General features: G+C 41.2%; 3 protein-coding genes across 8 annotated transcripts; 2 read left to right on the top strand and 1 right to left on the bottom strand.

The window, feature by feature from the left end:
* Positions 1-1866: 1866 nt before the first annotated feature.
* SRSF2 (serine and arginine rich splicing factor 2) lies at positions 1867-4956 on the top strand. Of its 5 annotated transcripts, XR_004425927.1 has the most exons (5): positions 1867-2297; positions 2679-2989; positions 3289-3392; positions 3946-4058; positions 4523-4956. XR_004425927.1 is itself a non-coding variant. In XM_033139430.1 (3 exons), the coding sequence occupies exons 1-2, from the start codon at positions 1936-1938 to the stop codon at positions 2980-2982; spliced, it is 666 nt and encodes a 221-aa protein (XP_032995321.1). In that variant the 5' UTR covers positions 1868-1935; the 3' UTR covers positions 2983-2989; positions 3946-4956. The 5 variants fall into 5 exon arrangements, 2 of the variants coding, with proteins under 2 accessions (XP_032995322.1, XP_032995321.1); XR_004425925.1 differs by having other exon boundaries at positions 3946-4956; XR_004425926.1 differs by lacking the exon at positions 3289-3392 and having other exon boundaries at positions 1868-2297.
* Positions 4957-5382: 426 nt separating this feature from the next.
* Positions 5383-12496, bottom strand: METTL23 (methyltransferase like 23). 2 transcript variants are annotated; one of them, XM_033139429.1, is made up of 5 exons: positions 12392-12496; positions 9800-9904; positions 8447-8684; positions 5857-5941; positions 5383-5614 (listed from the first exon to the last, which is right to left on the bottom strand). In XM_033139429.1, exons 1-5 carry the CDS (start codon positions 12395-12397, stop codon positions 5431-5433), a joined length of 618 nt encoding a protein of 205 aa, XP_032995320.1. In that variant the 5' UTR covers positions 12398-12496; the 3' UTR covers positions 5383-5430. The 2 variants fall into 2 exon arrangements, with proteins under 2 accessions (XP_032995320.1, XP_032995319.1); XM_033139428.1 differs by lacking the exon at positions 12392-12496 and adding an exon at positions 11746-12064.
* Positions 12497-13387: 891 nt separating this feature from the next.
* JMJD6 (jumonji domain containing 6, arginine demethylase and lysine hydroxylase) lies at positions 13388-25446 on the top strand. Its single transcript, XM_033139421.1, has 7 exons — positions 13388-13665; positions 16254-16642; positions 17877-18163; positions 21414-21549; positions 22516-22654; positions 23401-23528; positions 24536-25446. The coding sequence occupies exons 1-7, from the start codon at positions 13537-13539 to the stop codon at positions 24570-24572; spliced, it is 1245 nt and encodes a 414-aa protein (XP_032995312.1). The 5' UTR covers positions 13388-13536; the 3' UTR covers positions 24573-25446.
* Positions 25447-25747: the final 301 nt, after the last annotated feature.

The raw sequence follows: 25747 nt of genomic DNA, 5'->3' as shown, positions 1-25747 counted from the left end.
TCAGCTGACCAAAAGGAAGAAAGTCCTGATGGATTCTGGGAAATGCAGTTCTGAACAGTCCCTTCAGTCAACCCAGAAAAGGCAAGCATGCAAAGGACTTGCTTAGTTGTTTAAAATGATACATTTAATAAGGAATTCTTGACTCCCTTTAGAAAACATACATTTCTGCTTCATATATTTATATAATCTCAATGAGTGGTAAGAAGAGGTTAGATATCGAAGTATCATTTACTTCAAATTGGGCATGCAAGTTATGTGTGTCAGTGTTTTAATTTACTTTCTCCATACTAGAATGCGAAGTACTCTGATACAACAACATGTACTGTAATACGGTAACAATTTCTATTACTTTATTCTGCTATCACACAAGGAAACCACTTTTTAAATTAACCGTTACACATTCCCATGCAGCTTTTTGATGACAATGCAGCACAACAGATACATTCTGGTTCAGTTGTATGTTTGGAATGTGAGCAAGATATTGCTGGTGCATAAAAAGTTTGGGAGGCATTGTTTTTAGGTGCTTCTACCATCATTTCATAAATCAGAGTGACGACCTCTAATATTTCAGAATTTTGTCAGCTAAACATTTCACTTGTAGAATCAAGTAGGCAAACACTATTTTCGTTCATAGCCGAACCCAAAAGCGATGCCTTATTAACTCACTAGTGCATTGCCCCAAGAAAAAGATATTCCACTTGGGAGCACTACTAATTAGCATGTCTTTAAATCTGTTTACTTAAGTGTAATAATTGTACAGAACACAATTTGGTATGTTAGGTTGCAATAATTGCTATAAACCTCCATAGAACAAAATACAGTAACATAGGTCTAGGCTTCCATAATATGGATTATTTTTTTAAATGCCAAACTTTTACTTTTTTGCTGTTCGCATTCACCCATGCACCAATTGTAATGTGCAGTCCCTTTAGGGAAAAGCTTGCTTTATGGTGTCTTGATTGCTTCTGATAAAAGACACTGCCGGGCTATTATTTTCTGATTCCACCCCCCACCCCCCGCCGCCACATCAGACCGACGCAGCAAGGCTCATATCAACATCTCCCCCACCTCCACCTAACTCGGCACTAATAGCAATGGGCGGGGGAAAGGTAGCCACGCCTTCAACCCTAGTTCGCGCCTCTTCACTGCGGCAGGAAGGACATCATCGCTCCGCCTCACATCCTTAAACCGTCCAGGCTCTCGTGCATGCTACGTGCGTACTACACATTTCGCGCGCACGCTCTCTGAAAATCAGTTTCCGCTCTCCCTTCGCCGCCATTTTGAATTCAATACTTCCTCTTTTTCGACAAGCGCTATTTGAACGCTTAAAAAAAAAATAAACCCGCGCAACTTGTAATAAACAGAATCTTAAACAGCATGTTTTCATATTTGATTCGTCAAATTTAAAAACATTGCATAGTCCTCAGGAACAGACATTTATGTATAATATATGTGTAATCTCTTCCGGGGTTTCAAACCTAACGGCGACTGAGCGTCCAAAACCCTGTAATTAAGTTTATCTCCCTGGACGGCCCAGTTGAGCCGCCAGCGCGTTTCCATGACTTTTTCGGTTGGGAAAACGAAAACCGATTTTTAATTTGAATCGGCCCAGCTCTGAGAGGAGGAGGGGGGAGGGTGGTCTCGCGGTTTGCTTCCGGGTCATTGGCGGCCATTTTGTGGCGTTTAAGTGCTCGGGGAAGGGCGGCACCTCGTTCATTTGCTCGTGGCTGCGCGGAGATGGTGGCGAGCGAGTGAGGCCCTGTCCGCGCGCTTGAGACCCGACCGCAGGTCCCGACACCTGCTGTCCCTACGGAATAGGCTTCCCGCCGCTACTCCTCACCCCGACTCCTCCCGTCACGCGCCTCTTTCCCCGCCACCGCTCCTCCGGCGTCACCCCCTCCTCCCTTCCCTTCCTCCCTTTCCCTTCCCGCTGCTATGAGTTACGGGCGGCCTCCGCCGGACGTGGAAGGCATGACCTCGCTGAAGGTAGACAACCTGACTTACCGCACCTCCCCGGACACGCTGCGGCGCGTCTTCGAGAAGTACGGCCGTGTCGGAGACGTCTACATCCCCCGTGACCGCTACACCAAAGAGAGCCGCGGCTTCGCCTTCGTGCGCTTCCACGACAAGCGCGACGCGGAAGATGCCATGGATGCCATGGACGGGGCCGTGCTCGACGGGCGGGAGCTGCGCGTCCAGATGGCCCGCTACGGGCGGCCGCCGGATTCCCACCACAGCCGCCGGGGGCCCCCTCCGCGCCGATACGGCAGCGGAGGCTACGGACGCCGGAGCAGGAGGTATGGAGGGGGGAAGGCCCCGCGGCTACTCCGGAGGCCGAGCCTGGTCGGGAAGAGCAGCCTGCAGGTGGGGGGGGGGGTGTATGTAAGGTGGGATCTTTGGCGTGTGAAGGAAAGCAACGGTAAAGAGCGATTGTTGCGAGTAACTTGAGATGGCAACCGAAAGGCCTGTGTTCTTTGCGTATCGCTTTGGCTCAGGTCGGCGGGAAAATAGCTGGGCCACGTGATCCCCGAGGGCGAGGGATCGAATGGGCGGCGCGGAGTTTTCCCCTTTAGGCGTCATAAACGCGATCTGGCCGGGAAATAGCATTGTGAGTTTCTAGCCGTTATTAAATCCGTCCTTTTCCTCTCTCCTCAATCCTTCTAACCCGCCCGCCGCAGTCCAAGAAGACGGCGTCGCAGCCGGTCCCGAAGCAGGAGCCGCTCCAGGTCCCGCAGCAGATCGCGCTACAGCCGCTCCAAGTCCAGGTCCCGCACACGGTCCCGGTCTCGTTCCACTTCCAAGTCCAGGTCTGCCAGGAGATCGAAGTCCAAGTCGTCCTCTGCCTCCAGATCTCGCTCCCGGTCCAGGTCCAGGTCCAGGTCAAGAAGCCCCCCGCCTGTTTCAAAGAGGGAATCGAAGTCGAGGTCCCGTTCTAAGAGCCCTCCTAAGTCTCCCGAAGAAGAAGGAGCTGTGTCATCTTAAGAATATGGTAACGTGTCTGGCGGCCTGCTGCATTTGCATGCTGTATTGTAGCACTTTAGTGGGTATTGGGTTCTTGAGACAGGATTATAGCGTAAGTAAATCCTAATAGGGCATGTTCGTTTCTGAGGAGGGCATTTTAGCTTATGGCTAATAAAATAAAATGCAGTTTTTTTTACAGAGACTATATTTGTGTTTTGTTGCAATTAATAGCTTGCTTTTTAATATCTATTGTTTGAGACGCAACCTATTTCTGAAATGACTATTTCTTACTGTTCTTACCCAACATCTGCATTTTCCCCTTTAAAGCTGCGGTCTCCTGTTTGCTTAAAGAATATTGGCCAGTATTGCAGATTTTAACTGATTTGGCTGATCCTCCAGGGACCAGTTTCTGTGGGCGTGTATTGGAGCAGGTTTGTCTTTAAATGTTAAAGATACACTATCCTGTTAATGACCAATCAGTCCTGTGTTTACAATGCTGAACGGCATCAAATATTTTTAAAAGTGGGAGGTGAATTGCAAGAGTTTATGGAAATCAGTTTCATCTAAAGTACGATTGTGGGCTTCTAAGGATATGTTGGGTGGGGAAAATGGATAGTGTGTCTTTAACCTCCCTCAAATTGTTTGGTCCTGTTTTTTCAACGGAAGTGGGCCTAGAATTGTTAAGTTACACAACTATTTAAGGTTTTGTATAAGAACTAATGCCTAATGTGAATTGGGCTGGATTCAAGTTAAGGGTAGTTCGATCTTAGCCCGACACTAAGTAACATCAATAATGGAGATTCAACAGTATAAAAAATACTCATGCTGTGTACATTAGTATCCAGTATCATGGTGGGGAGGTGGGCATTGCACATTTCTAAAACAGTGAGACAAGGCCAGTATTACTAGGAATCTGGGAGCATCCATAAAATATGGAGGACATAGAAAAGGTACCTTGCTGAACTATACCTTTTTCAAACCTAGATAACGTCAAAAACATGAGAAACCTACATAAAGGAAGCCTTGGAGGAAGTACGATCGTTTGAATCGCCAGTCCATTGGAGAGATCCCGGCACAACCAACCAGCTGTTGAAAAGGTTATTTTGTAACACTTTGTCTAACTTTTACTTTACTTTTGAGCCTCAAATGGCAGACTTTTACATTTATGTGCCATTTTGTTGCTATTATTCAAATTTCTTGTAATTTAGTGAAGTGAACGACTACAGATTTCATTATTGGCTTGGATATGTGAGGTAAAATTTTCATTTTTGTTCATGTAGTGCTGATTTTGCAAATAAAACTGATAACTAACTTGCTTCCTCAAGTTTATTAAAGAACTATGCAGCTGTGATATGCTGAATAGCTTAATGCAGTCCACATGCTCAATTTTTGCCTTTAGTCTCAAATTCTGAAATTTTTAATTCAAATGCATTTGCAAATACTTCGTTGAAATAGTATCTACAAGTCAAACGTTAAACTTTACAGCTGACAATTATTTTGAACAATTTGTTTTTATCAGACAAAATTCTAATCTCTTCTCTTATGTATTTTTGTGCACTAGGCGCAGTTGTGTAGCAGTTGAGTAATGCTGGTTAGCTGTTAAGGTGGCGTGTTGCAGTGCAGAGTGCTTGGCTGTTTCCTGTTTTCTCCTGATTGCTCCTGTAACGATGCCTTGTCGTGCAGAAACAAATGGCTGTCCAGTTAATTATAATTGCCTGACAACTGCACTTCCAGTCACCCGGGCCTTGCATAAAAATAACGGAGCATACAGTGAGCACATCTAGCTGGTGATAAACACCCCTTATTTTTTTCCAGAATGGTAAATTAGACCATCTACATATGTGAACTTGGATATAAACAAATGTAATGTTAAAAGCATTTGATTCATTCCTCTGTAAGTACTGATTTGGAGTATCTCTTACAACATTCTATACTATAACCACTGTGTCTGTAGTTTAATAAAACACTTACTTGGTGTTCAGTTTTTTGAACTCTCATATCCTGACTCTGCTTTGTGTGTTAGTTGTTCCAGATTATTTGCAGGATAGGAGTCAATAATGTACCTCTACAGTACACACTCTATAGTAGAGCACACACAAGGGAATATTGCACATGTTATTGGAGGTGTTTTCTGGGTAGTTGATACATGAAATTGGAAACTAAACTGACTAAGCACAATATTCTATCTTGATGTGAGAATGGCTACACTAAAACTTTAATGAACATGCTGTGTACATTGACAGCTATGTTGGGGGCAACTGCTACTTCACTGCTTAATGTCAGGGGAAGAAGACCACGGGGAACCCTTGAAATGCAAAGAAAAGCACCACATCATGGTGCCACATAACTTACATTTCCTTAAGAGCATCTATTTTAAACTGGGTGAATGTACAGCTTGCTAGTATATCCAACCCAAGTGTGTTAGAGGTAAATAACTTTTATTTTAAAACACATTAAAGCAAACCTCTCTTAAACAGTAACAGGATCTGACTTGGTTGCTTTTTTTGTTGTGAGGACCAGCATTTCAATAGTATGTCTCCCCGGAAGAGTAGAGCCTGCCAGTTGTTCCTTGTTGGCCTCAAAGGATTGCAAGGGCACAGAGATGCTTTCCATTTCCCATTTGTGAAGCAGTCCTTCAATAGTCCAGTCAGCACTGAAAGAAACACCAGTCAGCACTTGAATCTTTATCATTCAGTACCTAGGTTTGTGTAATCGCCAACGTATTTTAAAACTGGCTCCTAAGGAACACTTCAAGGTTAAAAGTCACAGAACACCTTGTAAAAAATACAAAACTGCAATAAACTAATAGTTTGCGCATTTTAGACAAGGGTCCATCAGTATGCCCTGTGAAACTGCTTGAAACAAAATAACAAAATGGGAAATTCATAAGCATACCTTCTGATTTGATATGTAGTCCAGAACTGAGCATGTGGATTCTTTTCCATTAGGTAGTGCACTGTACTTAAAACATCTTCAAAGTCTGTATGAAATAACAGAAGTATTTAATGCAATGATACTGTAAAGTGGTGGCATTTTAATTTTGTGCCTTTTTTACTTGAGTCTTTTAAAAAAATCTTAAGCTGCCATTTATTCCATGTTGGAGAAGGGATATAAATGTGAAGAAGTTTGTAAATTCTGTACACTATATTTTGCTGTACAATGGCATAAATATTGTTATCAGAAGTATAAATACTTAAAAGTTGTAGTAACATCTACACTGAGGTGGCACTGTATTCTAAAAAGCCTCTTCATATAGGCTTTGTTCTTTTAGAGCGTGTGGGGTTTTCATCCAGTTTTGCACATGAGTTCTGTCTGTTTTTCAGATCTTGACCAAGTTTCTACGGATTGGGTAGTGAATGGGACTGCCAACCCCATCCTTGGTCCATGGCTATACTGGCTTGGGCTAATGGGAGTTGAGGAACCAAAGGTTCCCCACCCCTGCAACTATATTAGTTTATCCAGCTGAATAAAAGTACAACCATTGTATCTGATTCCCATTTCAAAATAAACTTCCCATGTGACAAGCTCAGAAGAGTACACTGTTCACACACACATATAGGGGGGTATGTATGTAATAGTTTTTTATATATATATACGGTAGCTTTACATAGCCTTTACTGGTCTGGACTCATTTTTTAAAGCAAGCGCAGGTGGAATATTCTGCCTGTCTACCACATGTCAATAAAATGCCACTGTATGTTCCCATACTGCCATGATAATGGTTATTTGCAGCTTCTAAGATTGTAAAAAGAATTAAAATGATTGCAAGCACATGCAAGAGTGAGGAAGGTGTGATGCTGTCCTATTTGTGTCAGGTGCCATCTAGTATGCAGAATTTTGCAGCCTTAAGACAGGCAGGTGCCTGATTCATTGTGCTAAATCACTTGAACAACAATTGAATCAACAGTATTATAGTTCATAGGGGAGTGGGCCATGGCTTGATGGTGGAGTAGACACTTCACAGACAGGTGTTGGGATTTGGCTTCATTAAAATACTTTGGGTAACGAGTTTGAAAAGTTCACTATGTGATATCCACAGCAAGTCGGGATAGATTACAAATCCTCACAGCCAAGCTGATGAGACTTGAAAGTCCAGCAACTTCTGGAGCACCACAGGTTCTCCAGCCCTATAGACCAGTGTTTTTCAACCACTGTTCCGCGGCACACTAGTGTGCCGCGAGATGTTGCCTGGTGTGCCATGGGAAAAAATTGTTTATTTGATTCCTATTCAAGAGAATTACTTTATATATAGTCAATATAGGCACAGAGTTAATTTTTTTAACATTTTCTAATGGTGGTGTGCCTCGTGATTTTTTTCATGAAACAAGTGTGCCTTTGCCCAAAAAAGGTTGAAAAACACTGCTATAGACCAGTGGTTCTCAAACTTTTATTTTTACTACTGCACTTTGCTAACAGTCTTGATGGACTTTCTTTTCTACAAATTCAAACACAAAATACTTTTGTAACTACAGTTATCATTTCTGATGTGCTTCCAGCTTGAAGGGATTTTTGTTGCTGTTCAATAACTGTATTTTTAAAACCACCACAGCATTATTAAAATAGTGGCCCCCAGCTCATGGCATTCTTAGCCTGCTTAGGAATCTGGCCCTGATCAAAACTACATCCCCAAAAAGGTGTAGGACCAATTGTTTTTCCCCACATAGACCTTTAGCAATAGAAAATGCTGATGAAGATAAGTGATGTTGTTTTTATTGTGGACATGTTGGCCATTCTGCTCTTGTCAGAAGGAAGACTGGGTTATAAGAAAATTAATTCATTTTCATATAATTGACCAATGATACTTATTCTGATATAAATGAAAAGCAAATATGTGCTACTTTGTTAGATATTAAATACTTTGCTAGATTTCCATTAGTAATTCAGTAATTTAAACTCCCATTTACTTTCAAAGTTACTCTATCCTAGTATACTCTTGCAATGCCTCAAATCAATGATGTACCATTTCTGTCATTGCAGGGCTCCCACACTTTGTGTTTTGATGATAGTCTAAGTGCTCTCAAAAGTTTTAGGAATTTAAATATACTGGAGACCAAGTCAAAGTTCATGTCAAATACTTAATTCGCAAATATTCTAAGAATGACACCTGGACCTTTAAGCAGGAAGGAATATCCTTTTTATTCCTTTTAGTTTCCTTTGCTAGTTTCCACAACACTAGTTTTTTACCCCATGGCCATTATCAGTGCACGTAATTTGCATGTGGAATCACTTTTCCAACATTTGCGCTGTTAACCACAACCTCTATGTAAAAGAAAAAATACAAATCTAGGGGAATAATATTTTCTTCAGCAATTTGGATAACACACATGGCAGACAGGAGCAGTCTGCAGAGCCAAGGAGAGCTGAGGAACTAAGGTTTTTGTAGCCACCATTCACACCAATTTAATTTGCTGTCAAATTCTACGCTGTGCTATCTTCACACGGATGCTCAGAATATGCACAGCAGTGGATAAAACTTTAGAATTACCTTCTGGTTCGAAAAAAACGTCTGATGCCAAAATAATGTCCACTGGAGGTAAGGCCAATAGACTGGGTGATACATGACCCCAGGTGAGTCCTATGACATATACTCCTGAGAGGTTATTCATCTGGCAGCTTCTTCGACAGTTGTCCAAACACTCAGGGGATTCTGCATTATCTGACAATATAATTTCTGCTCCACATTTTGCTGCCACTATCCCAGGAAGACTCACACCTGCTCCAATCTAAACAGAGTAAAAACTGATTTTTAACACCAAATACATGTGTAAAGAGTTCAGAACTTTACTACAGCTTGGGTGTGTGTTTTCCTCATAGTCAAAAAATAAAATAAAAAATTCCTTCCAATAGCACCTTAGAGACCAACTAAGCTCATACCAAGAACAAACTTAGTTGGTCTCTAAGGTGCTACTGGAAGGATTTTTATTTTTTTTACTATGGCAGACCAACCCAGCTACCTACCTGTAACTCTTTTCCTCATGATCATCGATAACTGCTAAATGACACAAGTGAAAACATACCAACAGTTTACTCACTAGAAGCCTGTTTCATTGCACAATCCGATTTCTAAGGTCTTTTTCTACTTAAAATCATTCTAAAGGTAAAGGGACCCCTAACCGTTAGTTCCAGTCATGAATGACTGGGGTTGCGGTGCTCATCTCACTTTATTGGCCAAGGGAGCTGGCGTACAGCTTCCGGGTCATGTGGCCAGCATTACTAAGCCACTTCTGGTGAACCAGAGCAGCACACAGAAACGCCGTTTACGTTCCCGCCGGAGTGGTACCTATTTATCTACTTGCACCTTGACATGCTTTCGAACTGCTAGGTTGGCAGGAGCTGGGACTGAGCAGCGACTCACCCCATCACGGGGATTGAACTGTGTCAACAGTTGTGGTCTGCTCTACATTTGCTTGTTGCAGTTTTTTTTAGCAGGAAAGCTTGAATAGGGAAGCAGGTATAATAGTTGCATGGTCTGCTACCCTATTCATATGGTCCATGTCCCAGAGATTTATGGAACTAGGGCTTCCTGAATACTATAGAGGATCTTCCAGTGGATAGAGCTGATCCTGTCAAAGCCCTCTGTGTTGCAAAGAGCTAGATAACATCTGAAGGGTCACACCCATGTTTTAAATACATAGTTTTACTTTATTTTAAAATTATAATTTCATACTATAAACCTATAATCCAAGGTGTTGCATTTCCATGTGTGTTTTCAGGACCTACCCTATTCCTGTGTCTAATCTGTTTTCACTTTTTAATTGTAACCCACACTGGGACCTGCTGGCAAAGGGCGGGTAAATTTTTAAATGAAGATGATAATAAAATGATTATGATGATTTACCTCCAAAATTCTCTTGCCGCAGACTAGTCGTCTATGAAACCATACATATTGGGCCAGAACCACTGCACAGGGCCAAACGTACATGCCATATTGGGGATCAAGGACCTGAAAAAAGGACATTCTTGCTGTGAAACATGGTTGCTTCAGAAACATATTTTAAAGAAACGTGATACAAGTGCATTTTAAGTTTTCATCAGTTTTCCTTTTTGTAATGGGATTTTTCATTAGAACCCACATACTGAGAGAGAACTGCAATTGCAATTGTGTAACAGGTCAAGGGGGAATCATGCTTGTTTTGCAGAAGACATAAGGAGTTGCTGTCATTGATCAGCTATACAGTGCCAGTGAAATTCAGTGAAGCAAAATGATGGTTGCTGGTTGCCAGGATAGAGACCCGACACATAACCAATTTAAAAAGTGACGGAACACAACTGAGACCGTTAACTCTTACTTAGATGGCCAAGCAACACTACTATGCTACCATGTGTAATGACTCCAGGATTCATTAGAGTCTATGTAATCTAAAGTGCTGTTACAGTCTTAAACAAAAGAGGCTAGCAGCAGCATTGAACATTTGCATATTTTAAAGAATTTCAGTGTTGCCACTATTATTCCACCAGTAACATTAACTCTTGTAACTTTATCATAGTTATAGTCAGTGCTTTTTTTCTTTAAAAAAATGTTTAGGGGTACTCTCATTTTGACTCAAGAAAATCACCATTTTATAGTTTAAATCGGGGAAAATAAATACAGTAAATAGACAAAAGCACAAAGATTCACAAAATGTTTAGGGGTATGCGTACCCCTGCGTACCCCCAGAAAGAAAGCACTGGTTATAGTCAACATCAAAAAAAGAAAGTGTTATGGAAGCATTTGTCAACCATACGTTGTATTTGCTAAATTAACACATATAGATAAGAAGTCAAATTTTTATCTATAAAGCACTTGTGCATAAAGGACGAATACACATAGACAAACACACATACTCTTCCTATTATTTTTTAAAACATAAATGCAAACTGCTGAAGTTTCAACCCAGTTTGGCACATCACTGAGGCATGCACCACACATAAACATGGTCGAGATAGTACATATAAGCTGTGATTTGTTTAGTTGTGAGATAGTATAAGTGGCAAAGATCTGCAGAGCAAATAGAAGCTTGAGATACAAAGGAGATGGGGGGGGGGAATTCCCGAATTCATTGATTTGTCCTACAAAATGATCACCTGTACCTTACTTCAGTGATTCACAAATAATGGAACAAATTGTGCCAATGGATCACAGGAACATTATGGAAGAGCCATCAATTTCCAGCTGCTGGTGAATGCTAAGGGAAAAAATCAGCATAATGGACTAACAGTGCAGTCTTGTACATCTCTACTCAGAAGAATGCTCCATTTAGTTCAATGGGATTTATGCCCATGTAAGTGGGCACAAGATTGCAACCTAAGTGGTTTCCACTTTCAGATCAATACCTGAAATTTATATAGTCCTGAACTAAGATGAAATGTCGTCATCGTTACCTCCTTGTCAACAGATTTGAAAAAAAGCATTTCTTTTGCAACAGAATGTCCTGCCAAACCTTTTGCAGGGTGGGGTTAAAATAACAAGGCTACCTATCCATCTTCACAATTCGTTTTATTTTAAAACGAAGCTTATCACAAAAAATAACATTTTAAAAATCCTACAAAATTGCCCTTAGGAGAAATCCTAGGAAACAATTTAGGTGATTTTGCCTATCAAAAAAAATTAAGTGGCTTGTCTCTAAGTGGCAAGCGACACCAAATGATTCGTGCGCAATTTACTAGTAAATGCAGACCCATTTGATACATATATATTTTATATATGTATCTCCTGCCCCATATTTCTTCTGCTTTAAATTGCATTGTTCCAATTTCTGCTTCCTGCAAATACACATTTAAAAAATGATGATAATGGATCAGCACCTCAGGAATAAGCACCACTAGCTGATCTCTTTCTTCTTCCTCCTCCTCCTCCTCCTGAAGCTCTCCTGCAAACCTGTACTCCCTCACACTGAATTTGCATTCCGGCTCGCACATGGGAGCCCTTTTCCCCGCAAGAAGGAAAGCTCCCGGTACATAGACACACAACCATTCGGTGCTTCCTGAGCTTTGGCTGTATCTTATTCGCTATCGACTGATGTCTAAGTGGACCATTCACAGTCAAGAACGTTAAAGGCGTCTTCCGGCAAAGCACCCTATCGCAGCCAGTTACGAGGAGGGTGGGATTAGGAAAAGCAGCAGACGGGATGATGGAGTTTCTGCTTCCAGCAGAGATCCCTCGCCTTTTAATTTTTGTTTTACTCACTCTTCATGGTTCGGCAGGATGTGCTTCTCAGCCGTTCCCCTGGAGTACCCCTGTTGGTTCAAATAATGCATTACTACTCCGGAGTTAAAATAAAACTTAAAAAAAAATCTGATGAGGTGAAACGCGGGGACAGAACACCTGAACCAACACACAGCGAAGAGCAGCTGGCTGATAAAGGCAGGAACTTTCGTGGAAAAGAGCCCACTTAGATGCATGGAAGTTTTTAGTTCTTGGTTCTTTTTAAAGAACTTCCGTGGGACCTACTTCCATCCGATGCACGATATCAGGCACCTGTGATCAGAGCCACGTTGCGACATGATCCTCATCCCTGCGCAGAGTCCGGCAATGTATATGGGTTGGAAGCAAATAAGGAATGCCAGATGTTGTTTCCAAGAAATATAAAGCACCTCCCACTGACGGAGCATACTAGTATCCAGCATGCTTTGTTCATAAATTGCTGCAGTCGTTTGCACACTTGCTGGGGTTGAGCCACTGACTTAAAAGTATGATTAAACATGCATTGTTTAACCATCTCCTCAAGCGATGGTTGCCGCCTTTAATGCGTCTCTTTCTTTCCTGGAAGGGGTAACTGTCGTGTAGCAAAAACGAAGTTCTACTCAGAGTACACCTATTGAAATTTAACTTGGAATTAAATTGTTCTTGCATTTCAGTGGGTCTACCCTCAGTTGAATACTACCCAAAGAGTTGTGTGTCCTCTTATGAACACTTGCATTGGGGCAAAAGCTTTCGTGACCTCAAGGCCGCTTCACGGTGCATCTGAGGAATCTCGAGTCCACGAAACCTTATGCGTTAGGATTAAGTCTTCACGGTGCCACATGGCTGTGTGATTGTTTCTCTTCTTTCAGCCTCTCCTCTCTTACAATCCAACTGACATTTGGGAATGGACTTTCTGAGTCACCCCAGCCAGCCACATCTTATGCACCATTCCTCCCTAAACGGCAGTGCAGTTCTGTTTTGTTTTTTAAATTGAAAAACAACAATGGCAAGAGCCTGCCACAACTTTTGCAGATTTCTCTGCGGCGACGCACCCCCTCGAAGGTGGGCGATTGACTTCTCAAGATGGCGGCGGAGGCGGAGGCCCTTCCTCCGCCTCCTCCAATCCTCCCCTCTCGGTGCCCTCTTTCCGCTGCCAGAGTCAGCCAATCGGCGCTGCCTGCGCGCGGGAGGCCGAGAAGCGCCGGCCAATGGGAAGGGTCGATGCCTGGAGGCTGAGGAGCTGAGGAGGCAGCGGCGTTTGGCGGCTGAGCAAGGAGGCGCGGGCGTGAGGTTTCTGGAAGCTGTGGGGCGCTGCTCCTTGGGGCCAGGGTGTCTCCGCGGCGAATACGTAGCCTGAAGAGACGGCGGACGAAGGAGGAGGCGGCGGCGGCGAAGGCGCCGGCAGCGGGAGCATGAACCACAAGAGCAAGAAGCGCATCCGCGAGGCGAAGCGGAGCGCCCGGCCGGAGCTCAAGGACTCCCTGGACTGGACCCGGCACAACTACTGCGAGAGCTTCCCGCTTAGCCCGGCAGCTTGCAAGGTGAAGCGGGCGCGGGGAGGTGAAAAGGGGCAGGAAAATGGCGGGAGAAGGGCTGTGGGGCGCAGGGAGTCGGGGAGAGGTTCAAGGCCGGATCCTGCGTGAAACCAGGCAAGGTTAGGCAGGTGCCAGTCCTACCAAGGGGCGAAGGGGCTTAACCCACAGCAGCCACCCCGTGAATGCGTGCCCGTTTTCCTTTTGGGTCATAATAAAACAACATAGGGAGTGCACATATAAACTGTATATAATATGTATATAGGTATGGGGAAAGCAGAAGTCTTGTGATCCATTGAAGACTAAGGTGTGTTGTGGTGTGAAGTTTCCTGGACTGGAACCCGCAATACCAGAGACTGCTTGTATGCACTTGCATGCTTCACTTAACTCGGTGTCACAAGCTGATACTGTAGATGTCAGCTCAGAAGCAAGCTACTGTATGTTGTTCAGTGGGGTCTACTTTCACGTAAATGGGGATAAGGCTTTAGCCTTGTCAGTGCAACTGTTGCTGTAGATTTGAGGTTTTTCCCATTGGCATTTTTTAAAAAGTACTTTGCAAGAGCATAAGTAGCTGCTCTTTCCATATTTTCTTCCATTTTTGTCCTGCTTTCTCTGACCGTGGAACCTAAGGTGGCATATAAGTGGTTGCCAGGCAGTGTCTGTTGAGGCAATGGCTAGACCTCCATAGCTGCAGCTATGTGTCTTCAGAACACACACTGGGAGCAGAAAGTTGTTTGGGACTGTCCTGCCAACCATGGTTCTTTATTTTATATGGTGCAATGACCCAGAGAGGGTGAGTTTATGAGTGTATGCTGTGAAAAGTGGTAGAACACTTGTTGCTGGAGATCTGGAAATAAATCAGTGGTTAACTCAAGAACATCCGTATTCTCAAGAAACTCTATAAATCTTGTCTCAATAGTCTTGGAAGAGAAGTGACACAAAGTAGAACTTGTTGTATACAGCATTTTAAATTCGCCAGGTGCCAAGAACAGTTGTGACCAAGTGAAGATGCCCAGGTACCAGGATGGCACCTGATGTCAAGCCTGGTGATCCTTGGATCTTGACTGTCTTCACACACTAGCAACACATCCAGTTAAATTCTATCCATTTTATTTTATCTGCACAGTTAGAATGCATTTTAAGAATCAAAAAGTCTTACTGAAAAATACAACTGTTGAGTTGTCTGGCACAGAATTGGCAGCTAGACATTCTGTTTGGGCGACTGTAATCCTGGTTTAAGGAGTCATTTGCCGCCTAGTGTATATATCTGAGTTTCTAACACTGAATAAGGGAAACAATTTTCAAAGGCTCATGGTGACAAATTTCCTTATGCGACATAGAATCCTGTGTCATCTTTACAGTGTGTAGATATCAAGGAAACATGAATCTAAGGCTACTTGTCTCGTTCTATTTTTTGTATCTGTAACTCTACTCTCGGAGTGGAAAGCATCCATTTGAAATTCAAATCATAAGCACACCAAAAATAGTCTGTTTCCAAGAATATTATGAACCATAAAATTATTCCAAGGTGCAATCCTCTGCACATTGAACTTGGTGGTGCTTCTGAGCAAATCTCCATATGATCAGGCTTCATGTGTTGCAGATGTTTACAGATCTGACTGTTTGACATAACTTGGTTATCTTGAAACTTTGGAACCTTTATTGTATGACATAAATGTAGGGGGGGGGGAATCTGTTGATGTGTGTTGAAACACAAAGTAATATCTTAATGCATAGCAATTTAGACATGAAGAGAAATGGAAATTTCCATTCAAGTACTTCACTATTTGTACAGATAACTTTTAGCTGTAGCAAGAATCTTGGGTGCCTTTGGATTAAGTTGCAATGTTTTCTCTATCCCTTTGATTTCACTCATTGCTTCATGGTGATGATTCAGGTATACTTTTCAACAATTAGGGTATTGTTAGTGCTGTGTCTCATTTTAATGAGGAATAAGAATAGAATCATTTGGAACTGCATGTTTTCATTGTAGAACAAAATTTAAGTGTTTTGAAGCTTTCATATCTAAAGGGGGGTCTGTAATTGTCAGTTTTATTGCTATATTTTAAAATCCTTTGTACACTGAGGCTACCCTCTGGTATTTGTTTATCTGAGAGTAAGTCCTGCTGACATCAATGGGGCTTCCATTTGAATTGACATGTACCGGTATATGGTTGCACTGTTAAAGTGTTGTAGAAATTATATTAAAATAATTATTACCATACACAATGTTTTTCCTTGAGGGTACCAGTTAAGGACTAGAATCTCTTGTATTTCATTAAGCATATCAGATTATCTGGCCATTTAAAAACATATTTTTAAAAGTGTTGATGACATAGTGCTATTATTTAGATGCATTCAGAATAAAATCCACTGCCTGTTGGTTGCCTGGATAAGTCTAGGTCCTTGTAGAACTAAGGAAGCTTTTTTTGGGTGGCAGGATTTTAAAGACTGCTTAATGTATATTTCTTATTGACTGGTTGATTCAGTATAAGACTTGCTCTGCACTTGTTCTGTGGAACTTAACATGGTCACTATTATTCTGCAGTATTAAATGTATATTATCTTGCATTGAGAACACTTTATCCATCTTTCAGGACAATGTGGAAAGAGCAGATGCACTCCATTTGTCAGTGGAAGAATTTATTGAACGTTTTGAGAAGCCTTACAAGCCGGTTGTCCTCTTAAATGCTCAGGCAGGATGGCCAGCTCAAGAGAAATGGACCCTGGAGCGTTTGAAACGCAAATACAGGAACCAGAAATTCAAGTGTGGGGAGGACAATGATGGGTACTCTGTCAAGATGAAAATGAAATATTACATTGAATACATGGAGACTACACGGGATGACAGCCCCCTCTATATATTTGATAGCAGCTATGGAGAGCACCCAAAGCGTAGAAAACTCTTGGAGGATTACAGGGTGCCCAAGTTTTTCACAGATGACCTGTTCAAGTATGCAGGCGAGAAGAGAAGGCCGCCTTACAGGTATAAACTGGTTATTTGATGCCTCGGGATAGAAACAGCAAAAGGCAGTGATTTTTAAACAGATGCACAGTCCATCAGGGGTCCAACATTTTCCATTTTTCCTGCATATACAGCATAGGTGCGCCAGAGTTGTTTTTTCAGAACTTTCACTAAAAGTTAACAAAAAACATAATAGGGAAGAGCTAATGAGAAATGGAGAGACGTAAAAGACCCATATTTTATGGAAATGACCTTGTACTTCCTATGCCACTGCCAGATGTTCTTCCTCCTACTGTCACCTTTTTGGTGTATCATTTACGCAGTTTTGGCATACATTCTTTGCAGTGCATTTTCCTATGCTTATATATACTTTTCTTAGCTACATCTCAGGATAATCAGGTTCCTTACTTTTTTTGGGGGGTGGGGTTTCCACAGTTTCACACTCATAACATGTTAACATATTTCAGTAACAAAATTATGGTACAGATCATTGGTTCCCAAACATGCCCCCCACAGAACTGTGCTAGGTGGTACATGATTTCCAATTGATTTTTTTGTTTCTTCTTTTATTTCTTTTACTGTATTTTACTATATTACAATTTGCATTACATAGAATTTCAAATTGCAATACAATATGAGAAATCAAATTACAATGCCCCAGTCACTTACACCTTCCTTTTTCAAAAGGTATTCTAACGTCTGTCCTTCATTTGGGTAAAATTGCCTTCTGTAGGTTTTTTGACTATTTACTATTATTATTTATTAGATTTGTATACTGCCCTTTATCTGTAGATGTCGGGCAGTTCACATTATGCTGGCATAATCATAGATTTTAATTTAATTTTTATATGCCATCAACTTTTTAATTGCCTTTGTAAAATTTCTATGGAGACGTCTCCCCAGGTTCTGGGATAACTCAGCCAGATGGGTTGAAGAAGGGTTTGTCTTGGATGGGAGGCGGAATAATGCAATTTCTAGTTAAATGGATAGCAGGCTAGGAAAGGATTCTGGAGAGCTTGGAGAAAGCTGCTGGTTAACCTAGGCAATACTGAACTAATGGTCTGACTTGTATAGAGCAGCGTAATTTTTATTGTTCTTTCATCTTTACTTTCATGTCTCCTCAAATACAAACAAAAGATAAAGCGAACTTATCTCAGACTGCTTTAGAAATGGAAAGAACACTTGCTTTTGAGAAACACGTTAAGGAAAATAGCGGAGTTGTTTGTAATCCTGCTGGGTTTTTCCCTTTGTGCAGATGGTTTGTGATGGGTCCACCTCGATCAGGTACAGGCATCCACATTGACCCTCTGGGAACCAGTGCCTGGAATTCCTTAGTCCAAGGATACAAGCGCTGGTGCCTCTTCCCTACCAGCACTCCCAGAGAGTTGATCAAAGTGACTCGTGAGGAAGGAGGAAACCAACAAGATGAAGCCATCACTTGGTTCAGAGTAATATATCCAAGGACTCAGCTTCCCACTTGGCCTTCTGAGTTCAAACCCTTGGAAATTGTGCAAAAACCAGGAGAGACTGTCTTTGTACCAGGTAAGGGCATTTATTAAGTTTTGTGCTGAAGTGTGAAGTTATAGAAGATACACTTCTGGTGCAGTATCCAAGCTTGGACAGATGCGAAACAAAGTGTCATAAGAGTTCTTCGTAGATTCCATTATGTTAGGCTGTGTGTGTTGGAACAAGAATGATGCATAGCAAATTTGATGGGAGGTAATCCTGAAATAATGTATACTTTAGCAAGGCAACCGAGATGGAGATGTGCTAAACCTTTGAAGATTAGGAAGTGGGAGGAAGCCCCATGAATGATGTCCTTTCAGTTCCAGGCAGATTAACTGGCACAATAGGCGAGAGAATTTGTCAGCTTTGAGACTTCCACAGTGAAATGGAAGCAGAAAATGAAAGTGGACAAGTGGACTCCACTTGATCTTGCTTCTTAAAATCACTTTTTTGTTGCATCTCTAACAAAAGGCCTAGCACCTCTTGTCACATCTGTGCAAACCTGCATCTCTCCAGAAAAGGTATATGAAGCAGGGAAGTAAACACTTAGGCCCTCATTTCAATTTGTTCCTTAGGAAATAATTTCCCCCCTCTGTTTCCAACTTCTAATTTCAGAAACTTAAGTACATGGGTATTATGGTCTCTGGCAGGTTGGGGCTGACCCAATAGCAAATACTGGTACTGTGATCTGTGGACCAGATCAGGTTTTTGGCTTTTAAATGCACACTTCTAGGACATGAGCCAGATGTCAAGTAATAACCAGACTGGAGTAGGACTCTGTCTCTTGTGTTTGGAGGGTTTTTGGTCAGTTGACAATTTTCTTTGTAGAACTGTTGATTCCGTATCAGAAATATATTAGTCTTCAGTTAACATGAGTTGCCTTGTCAGTTTCCCTTATAAACTGTTTTTGTCTTAGGTGCTTATAGCTTTCATAAAAAAATGTGTACAGGTGAAACTCGAAAAATTAGAATATTGTGGAAAGGTTCATTTCTTTCAGTAATTCAACTTAAAAGGTGAAACTAATATATGAGATAGGCTCATGACATGCAAAATTATTATTATTATTATTATTATTATTATGTCAAGCTTTTATTTGTTATAATTGTGATGATTATGGCGTACAGCTGATGAGATCCCCAAATTAACAATTTCAACTTTGGGGTTTTCATCAGCTGCATGCCATAATCATCACAATTATAACAAGCAAAGGCTTGACATATCTCGCTTTGCATGTCATTAGTCTATCTCATATATTAAACTCCAGTAGCTAATGAAAACAATTGCTTACATAAATGGACTTTCCCATGATATTCTAATTTTTCGAGTTTCACCTGTATATGTAATCAATTGATCATGTCTTTAATCATAGCTTCATATGTGAGGGAAATTAATATTCTCATCATAAAAAAATCAGCTTAAACATAGATCTCTGGTATTTGACACAGAGTTTCTGTGCAACATAGATTACATATTAAGTATGCCACTAACAGTGGAGGAAACAGAATTCCATTCTTCTGTGACTCCTTTGTTCTTTTAAAACCATACTGAACCAAAACAAAACAGTTTTGTTTAAATACAATAGTCTTATTTTGTTGAAACAATAAGATCCCAAATAAAAAAACAAGCTATTGTGCTTCCATTTCATTTATCATTTAAGGTTCATTGCAACTTTTGTCTTACTTGATATATTGATTGGATGCTGTGGCTAACAGCCCATCCCTCCACAGATTTATTTGGAAGCAAGTCTCACCGTGTTTGGTAGGACTTCCAAGTAAGTGAACACACTAAATCCTATTGAACTCAGTGAGGCGTACTTCCAGGTAAATCTGCAAGGGACTGGACTGCATAGCATGTTCTGTCTGTGGAGAACATATGGAGTAGGTCCAGATCAGCCCTGACCATCAGCCATGCTGGCTGGGACTGATGAGATTTGTAGTGTAAAATATTTGGAGGACACCAAGTTGGGGAAGGCTGTCCTAGAGGGATGGCTCATCAGGTGAACAGTCCCGGAGTATACGGAAACCCTTTTATTTCATCCATTGTTTGCTAAGCAGTCCCTTTTCCTCTTCTTATGTAGTGTCATGTTCTGCTGCTCTGAATTTTCTTCATCATGATATCAGTCAAGGGTTGATTTGGGGACAAAAATACTCATTTTCATTCCCATATATGGGTTTGCTTTATTTATTAATGCCTTTCCTCCCAAAGTACCATAGGTTTTTTTTTTTCCTTTTTCAGTTTGTTTATAATGCAGTAGGATACAGTGGTACCTCTGTTTACATACTTAATTCGTTCTGGAGGTCCGTTCTTAAACTGAAACTGTTCTTAACCTGAAGCAACACTTTAGCTAATGGGACCTTCCGCTGCCGCTGTGCCGCCAGAGCACGATTTCTGTTCTTATCCTGAAGCAAAGTTCTTAACCTGAAGTGTTATTTCTGAGTTAGCAGAGTCTGTAACCTGAAGCGTATGTAACCTGTGGTACCACTGTACTGTTCTTCATTATTGTTTTTATGGTTGTAAGCCTTTGGTCTACATACTTCTCTCTCCTCCATGTCAGGGAGGAAGATTTTGACATTGTTCAGTTTCACTTATCTCAGCTTGTCCTGTTGTAAAGACCAGGGATTGCAGCTTGTAACAAAGTTGGTTGTTGGTTCCAAAACAAGCCAGCTTCAAACCCTGGTTTTTGAAACTTGCTTTTTAAGCTAGTCAAGGGTTTTAAGAACATTTTCCTGTTCCTGTGAAAGTAAAATGAAATGCTGCTGAAGTTGCCCTCTTGACTATGGGGAGGAGGGGTCACATTATTCTGAGCCACACAACTCATGCACATCATGCTAAACACTGCATGGTTTGTCACAATGTGTGAAGATGACCACTGTCTAGGAACTGGGGTTCTCTATGAAAAGCAGGAAAAGTCTCAACTTGTGTTTGTTGTCTGCTAAAGCCTGGCCTGAAGTGATTTAGAAAAGACCCCACCCCTGAGTTTCTGGCACATTACAAAGTACTTGGGGAGTAGCTTTTGCAGAGGGCCTTGCCAACCTCTCACTGCTTTTTAGAAAGGTGAAAAATTTCTCCCTTTCCTCAAACCTTTAAGGCAGAAGTGGCTGCCACTTTTGACCAAATTTGTAAACCATTGTGTTTATCCCAAGACATTATTAGAATGAGTATTGTACAGGAGACATGGGTTTCAAACATGCTCTTCCATATTTTCAAGCCTACATTTTAAAATAGCATAGTTAATGTGCTTCCTTCAGTTGGTTGTTTATAACCTTATGTGGTGTTGCATTTGTAGGTGGCTGGTGGCATGTAGTTCTCAATCTTGACACAACTATTGCTGTCACTCAGAACTTTGCCAGCTGTACAAATTTCCCTGTGGTGTGGCACAAGACAGTAAGGGGAAGACCAAAATTATCAAGAAAATGGTACAGGTGAGAGATGTGATCATTACTTCTGTGGTTTCCCAGATGCTGGCGGTACAAGCTAAATGTTGCTTCCCGAGTACGCCTGGAATGATGCTTGACAGAATATCTGAAAGACAGAAGTGATGAAGGTGTACTTGTTTTTGCATTTTGGAAAAAGATTGTGGCTTTCTAATAGCAACATCTTGCATGGAGTCCAGAAGGAGAATTAGGCTTCTGGATTTCAAGATTCAATAAGGTGACTCAACTGTGTTTTAAAGCATATAGTTTAAGACAGGGAATGCATTTGAACACTTTGTTTAAATATACAATTACCAACTATGAAATAAAAATGCTAGTTCAGTAGTTGAAATGTATTATCATAGTGAAAAAGGATGTTTTTGAGCAGCAGCTATAGTTATTCTAGAAACAGAAGCATTCTCACTCTGTTGTGAGTACTCATTTCTCAGATTACCTATGTGAATAGTCTGATCTGGCTCTCCTTTGAGCTGATCAAAAGAAAAGGCCCATCTAGTCCAACATCTTGTTTCTCATTTTCACCTTTCAGATTCCTTTTGAGAAGCTTACAAGCAGGAGAGGGCAATAGCCCTCTCCTGTTGTTTCCAGCAACTGGTATTTTTGTTGGCAAGCTCAAAGTTGCAATGGTTACTGTGATGGGAACAGGCCTGCTTGAACTGTTGAGTGAATTTGGATCACATTTAAGCAGCTTATTGGGAATTGAGAACATCTGTATCCCATTTCTTATTTTACCTAGATACATGAGAACCCCAGTCAATATTGTTAAATTACTTTTAATAAATGCTCCAAGTTGCATATAAACACAGACTCCGGAATTGTAGCTGATGCATTTGGCTAGTGAAATAGACTGTTATGTCATACGGGCTGAAGATGCAAAATGCATAATAATGTTGCCATTTGCATGTATATCCATTAGTTTGTTTGCCAACAATTATTTCTTGAAAATTTGTCTTCAAGGGTCCTAAAACAGGAACATCCTGAGCTGGCTGCACTAGCAGATTCTGTTGACTTACAGGAATCAACAGGCATTGCTTCTGATAGTTCTAGTGATTCGTCCAGCTCTTCAAGTTCCAGTTCTTCAGACTCTGATTCAGAGGTATGTTACTACATCAGACATGCCACATGTTGTAAGACAAGTCATGGGTGGGATTGTATGACAACAGTTCTGGAATGGGGGATGTTGACTTTCAGGTGGTGTGCTTTAGCAAAAACGATTGCATCATTAGTGCTGGTCCCATATATGAATGGTTTCTATATTCCCCAACCCCTGCAGATGATCTAAACGGTTTTGATGGTCAGTGAATCTTCAGCAAAAGGTGGCAGTGTGGGATGTTCCTGTTCAGGGTCAACCATCACTTTTTCATTTCCCCCCTCTTGAATAGACAGCAACATTCTGTGGGCAGTGAGCACACTCAGTCACCATTGAGCTATGCTTGTTATTTCTTCTTCTTATTTTGTACATGTGATATGCCACTGTAAGATCTAGGAGAGTTGAAAAAGTCAGTCTCCAGGCACAGTTTGTCCACCAAGGAATACTGAAGTGGCTTAATTTCCAAATCTTGGGCCAAAGCCCAACTGATATGGTTCCACCTCCAGGAATGCCTAGGTTCTAGAAGTATAGCCATCATGTTAAAAAATGAGAATTGCATTCTACCCCATCTTTGGACATCTAAATAGGACTATAATAGCCTCTTAACAGCTCAGATTCTAGGAGCCTCCTAATCACTTCAGATGTCACCATGAAATAATGCTGTTCCTCAGACAATGTAGACATTATTACTAATCGGTGATCAGAATTGCTATTTTGATAGTCAGGATTTATTACTGTCATTTCTTGTTTAGTGTGATTCTAGCTCTGAGACGGAAGGAATGATGCATAGAAGGAAAAAGCGAAGGACATGCAGCATGATGGGGAATGGCGATACAAGCTCCCACGATGACTGCGTGAGCAAAGAGCGCAGCTCCTCCAGGTGACCAAACAAATTATGGAAGCTCATCAGATCTGTGGGGCTGGGCTTCTAATTGCAGACAAGGAGAGTATAAGGGAGTTGTCCATAAGGGGAGGCAGCTTCACCATGTGCTTGTAACCCACCTTACCCCACATATCTCCTTGCTCATTTCTAATGCTCTAAACTGGGACTTCTATTTATCAAAAGTGCCTAGATTTCTTCACTTTTGATTCATTTTGATTGCTTGTCCAACTCAGAACTCCTTAACTTGAAAATGGTAATGTTGTTGAGGTATAAAAATTCTACTTCGAGGAGAGAGAATCAGATTCCATGCGTATAGGGGTGTTAAGTGCTAGAGCTGGCAACTGAGGAATGAGACTTGAATAGCTAATCATATCTTGGAAGATACTTCTCAGGTTTTTTGTAGCCTTGACTTCATGTATCTCCGGTGTTGTAGATGTTGATGTTCAAATAGTAGGTCAGAGCTTATGCCTGGTAAGCTTCCAGTGGTGGGTGGTAGGTAACAAAAGAAAAGAAATGGTGTCTCTTGTTCCACTGGGTCATTCTTCAGAGGCAGCAGGTGGATTCTGACCATAGTATCTATTGGTGGATCCTGTTGATATAAAGCTTAGGAGTTTCTGCTTTTAAGACAAAAAAGTAGATCTCTGAAGAGCTGTTGTCCTGCTCTTGGTAAGGCTTGTGGCTGAGGTAAACATCTTAAGATGGCATCTCATCTCCTTTGCTTGTGTGTCTGAAGGCTAGCAGGATGGGGATTGTTGGGTAATTAAAAGCTCTTTCCCAGCTATTTATGTCAGTACTTTTCTCAGATATTCATATGATTGGCTAGCCACTTCTGATTCCACTGCAGTTAATGTATTGAAGAACTGGAGCTACTTCCAAGAAGCTTGAGGGTGCATCAGATTCTCTATGAAAAGTTTTTTTTTACTGCTATCTTGCATAAGCTAAAAAGATGCATGCCCTGACATGATAGGAAGTTGTGTTTTTATTTTTGTTGTTATTTTTGACAGGATTAGGGAATCTTGTGGAAGCCGTGCTCATCCCTGAAAGATAACAAGACACATCTAAAGGCAGTTGCAGCCAGCCAGCAGTCTTCTATTCTTCTTATCAGCTGTATTCTTGGAGCTTTCTCAAGTCTTCACCACTCCTTTTTATTATTATTTTTAAATCCAAACTTCTATTTGCCAATACCTGCTGATTTCTTGCTTACTAAAGGAGAAAACTAGAGATTTCTATGTTCTCAAAACTTTCTGCACTCCATCAAACAAGATTTGTTATACATCAGAAGACAATGTCGCCCTCTGCGAGGCTGTGTTGTGGCTCACAACTCTGTGCAGTCGGCAAAAGAAAAGGGGGAATATCTATTCAAAACATAATCTTAAAAATAAGCAGGTAGCTCCTGGAAGCCTGTGTCCTGTTCCAACATTGTCATATGTTTACAAGTTGAGTTCTCATGCACTACAACTGGAGGTCAGAACTGTAACCTCTGCTGCATGTAACAAGTCAGCAGATCCTTTAACTAGAGCACAAGAAGAGACACTGTGTTAGTTATATCCAACTAAGGACCCTTCTGTTGTGTAAAAAAATGATCACCCTGTAAGAAGCACCTTTTTGTAGTTCTTAATTTGTTGATGACACCAAACCAACCATGGACTAATAAGATTTGTGAGATATGTAATGTCTGAACCAGCAGTCCATTTCCACAATTACATATGCTTTCTATTTTAAAGAAAAGCTGGTGGATTTTGTAATAGGTTTGTGAGTTTGCCCCAGAAAAAGTAGGTATGGAAGAAGCTGTAGTTGCCTCTTTTACCTCTCCCTGTGGGAGCTTCTGGAAACATTATATGAAGGTAAAGCTTTTTTATATGGAGTGTATGGAGTCTGAAAAAATACAATAAAAATCCCATTTTATGAAGAACTGCTTCTCTGCAGCCCATAAACTTCCTACTTGTATCTGCTGCTGTAATATGGCAGGTATTTTTACGTGTGTGCGTTTTGTCTTGAAATAAGATGTGGTTGTGTATATCTTAAGGTAGCTGTATTCTTTCAGGATGTGTTGCTGCTTCAAGGTTTTTTGTTTTTTGTTTTGTTAATGGAGATGGGTGTTATGTGTTAAGATGGGTCTTGTACCTCCATACACAACAGTCTCTACTCTGAAGGTCTGCAACATAGTGAAAAGGTCTGATGCCCCAATAACACTTAAAAGCAAGTTTAATGATTAA

This window comes from Lacerta agilis, chromosome 2, assembly GCF_009819535.1.
Source record: "Lacerta agilis isolate rLacAgi1 chromosome 2, rLacAgi1.pri, whole genome shotgun sequence".
Taxonomy (NCBI): domain Eukaryota; kingdom Metazoa; phylum Chordata; class Lepidosauria; order Squamata; family Lacertidae; genus Lacerta; species Lacerta agilis.
This window is presented reverse-complemented; position numbering and strand designations above follow the sequence as displayed.

Excerpts from the sequence above, each read along its gene's own strand:
- SRSF2 (XM_033139430.1), top strand. The coding sequence starts at position 1,936 with ATGAGTTACGGGCGGCCTCCGCCGGACGTGGAAGGCATGACCTCGCTG. Across the intron at positions 2,298-2,678 it reads TACGGACGCCGGAGCAGGAG|TCCAAGAAGACGGCGTCGCA; the intron begins GTATGGAGGGGG and ends CGCCCGCCGCAG.
- METTL23 (XM_033139428.1), bottom strand. The coding sequence starts at position 11,859 with ATGTGCGAGCCGGAATGCAAATTCAGTGTGAGGGAGTACAGGTTTGCA. Across the intron at positions 9,905-11,745 it reads TAGTGGTGCTTATTCCTGAG|GTCCTTGATCCCCAATATGG; the intron begins GTGCTGATCCAT and ends TCCTTTTTTCAG. Across the intron at positions 8,685-9,799 it reads GCGGCAAGAGAATTTTGGAG|ATTGGAGCAGGTGTGAGTCT; the intron begins GTAAATCATCAT and ends TACTCTGTTTAG.
- JMJD6 (XM_033139421.1), top strand. The coding sequence starts at position 13,537 with ATGAACCACAAGAGCAAGAAGCGCATCCGCGAGGCGAAGCGGAGCGCC. Across the intron at positions 18,164-21,413 it reads AGAGACTGTCTTTGTACCAG|GTGGCTGGTGGCATGTAGTT; the intron begins GTAAGGGCATTT and ends TTGCATTTGTAG. Across the intron at positions 22,655-23,400 it reads CTTCAGACTCTGATTCAGAG|TGTGATTCTAGCTCTGAGAC; the intron begins GTATGTTACTAC and ends TTTCTTGTTTAG.